The 2,348-nt window shown below is 43.1% G+C and overlaps 1 protein-coding gene across 1 annotated transcript; it reads left to right on the plus strand.

Moving 5' to 3' along the window:
- The first annotated feature begins 940 nt into the window (after positions 1–940).
- On the plus strand, positions 941–2,088 carry LOC105720021 (olfactory receptor 56A4). The gene has a single exon (XM_012456337.2). It carries the CDS (start codon positions 1,099–1,101, stop codon positions 2,086–2,088), a length of 990 nt encoding a protein of 329 aa, XP_012311760.2. The 5' UTR covers positions 941–1,098.
- Positions 2,089–2,348: the final 260 nt, after the last annotated feature.

The raw sequence follows: 2,348 nt of genomic DNA on the forward strand, positions 1-2,348 counted from the left end.
CTGCCGTGACTCCTTGGCTACTTTCTGTCTCCTTGGTAGTGACAGCCATTGCTGTTACCCTCAGTATTTGGCCTCTCTCTTCATTTAGTAGTCAGGGAAAACAAATGATACCTACAAAAGAAACAGCTGGAATCAGAGCAGATGAGTTTACAGAATGTAGGTTACACATGCTAAGGATAATTGGATCCTGGTCACAAGGAAGAACATGTAATTTTACTTACCAGGTAAGTGGGTTCCTGCAAAGATTTACTTGCCTAAAATTCACTCCCTGACTTTTATTTCCTCTTTGGTAAACTTCAGCTCATTTGATGAGAGCAGGTCCTCATGTAACATCATTTCACACAACGTTGTGTCATTATAACATTAAGGAAAAAACACTGATTTCATGCAAGGGCCACTGTCTGTGTGGTGTTTGCGTGTTCTCTCCAGGTCTGCCTGGGTTTCCTCCAGGTACTCCAGTTTCCTTCTACATCCCAAAGATGTACAGCTTAAGTCTAAATTGTCCCAGTGTGACTGAGTGGTTGTGTGTGTGAGTGCTCCCTGTAATGCAATGGTGTCCTGTCTGGGATTGGTTCCCTGAGCTTTTGGAAACTAACCCAAAGCTGCTGGGATAAGCTTGGACCACCTGTAACCCTGAACTGGAATGAGTGGGTTGGGAAATGAACAAATGAATAAAAATCATTATAAAGTAAGAATTAGTAAAGTGTACTGAAATCATATAAATGCATGACAATAAATGATATTTGTGATTGCTGGTTTTTAAACTGTGTGGTGGTAGAAGGTTCTTCTTACAATTTTCCTTTATCTCTATTTTATTCCTAAAACATCAGGATAACAATATTAATTACACTTTAGTATTTTTTAAAAGGATGAAATAAGATAATGAATATAAAACATTATGGCTGGCATATGATACATACTCGCTTAAATATAAGGGAGGATGATGATCGTGATTTTAAAAACTTTATTAGAACAGATAAAGGGTCTCAGTGGAAACCCAAACTCTACTACATCTAGAACATATAATTTTTATGTTTCTGTACTTCTCTCTTACATTTTAAGGTACTCTGGTTCTCTAGATTGATCTGGAAACTTTACATGGCATCACCCAGCAATGACTCCACTGCCCCAGTCTCTGAATTCCTCCTCATCTGCTTCCCCAGCTTCCAGAATTGGCAGCACTGGCTGTCCCTGCCCCTCAGCCTCCTCTTCCTCTTGGCCATGGGGGCCAACACCATCCTCCTGATCACCATCCGGCTGGAGGCCTCTCTGCACCAGCCCCTGTACTACCTGCTCAGCCTCCTCTCTCTGCTGGACATCGTGCTCTGCCTCACCGTCATCCCCAAGGTCCTGGCCATCTTCTGGTTTGATCTCAGGTCGATCAGCTTCCCTGCCTGCTTCCTCCAGATGTTTATCATGAACAGTTTTCTGACCATGGAGTCCTGCACGTTCATGGTCATGGCCTATGACCGTTATGTGGCCATCTGCCATCCATTGAGATACCCGTCTATCATCTCTGACAAGTTTGTGGCTAGGGCAGTGGTCTTTGTTATAGCCCGAAATGTCTTTGTTTCTCTTCCTGTTCCCATGCTTTCTGCAAGGCTCAGATACTGTGCGGGAAATACAATCAAGAACTGCATCTGCACTAACCTGTCTGTGTCCAAACTCTCTTGTGATGACATCACTTTCAATCAGCTCTACCAGTTTGTGGCAGGCTGGACCTTGTTGGGCTCTGACCTTATCCTTATTTTTATCTCCTATTCTTTTATACTGAAAGTTGTGCTAAGGATCAAGGCAGAGGGTGCCGTGGCCAAGGCCTTGAGCACATGTGGTTCCCACTTCATCCTCATCCTCTTCTTCAGCACAGTCCTGCTGGTTCTGGTCATCACGAACCTGGCCAGGAGGAGAATTCCTCCTGACGTCCCCATCCTGCTCAACATCCTGCACCACCTCATTCCCCCAGCTCTGAACCCCATTGTTTATGGTGTGAGAACCAAGGAGATCAAGCAGGGAATCCAGAACCTGCTGAGGAGGTTTGTAGGAGTAGGAAGGATTAGATCCACTTTTGGAGTTCCTAATGAAAAATAGAAAAATAGGGAATTGTTTTTATGCTGGAAAGGAAATTTCACTTTTAAATCCTGGCCTGAGTTCTGATTCTTCTTTTCTCAATATCTCAGTTAACAATGAACACATTCATTTGTGGATCTTTGTTTTCTGTTGCTTGAAAGGAAATCTCCCTTTCCTGGATTCTGTGATTACCATGGAATTTTTTCCTAATCTGATTTGTAACAAAGAATCTTGCCAAGCCTTTGACAAATGGAGCTGCATTAGAATGTAAGTGTTTGACC

This window comes from Aotus nancymaae, unplaced genomic scaffold (assembly GCF_030222135.1).
Source record: "Aotus nancymaae isolate 86718 unplaced genomic scaffold, 86718_ANA_hifiasm-v0.15.2.pri h1tg000059l, whole genome shotgun sequence".
Classification (NCBI taxonomy): Eukaryota; Metazoa; Chordata; class Mammalia; order Primates; family Aotidae; genus Aotus; species Aotus nancymaae.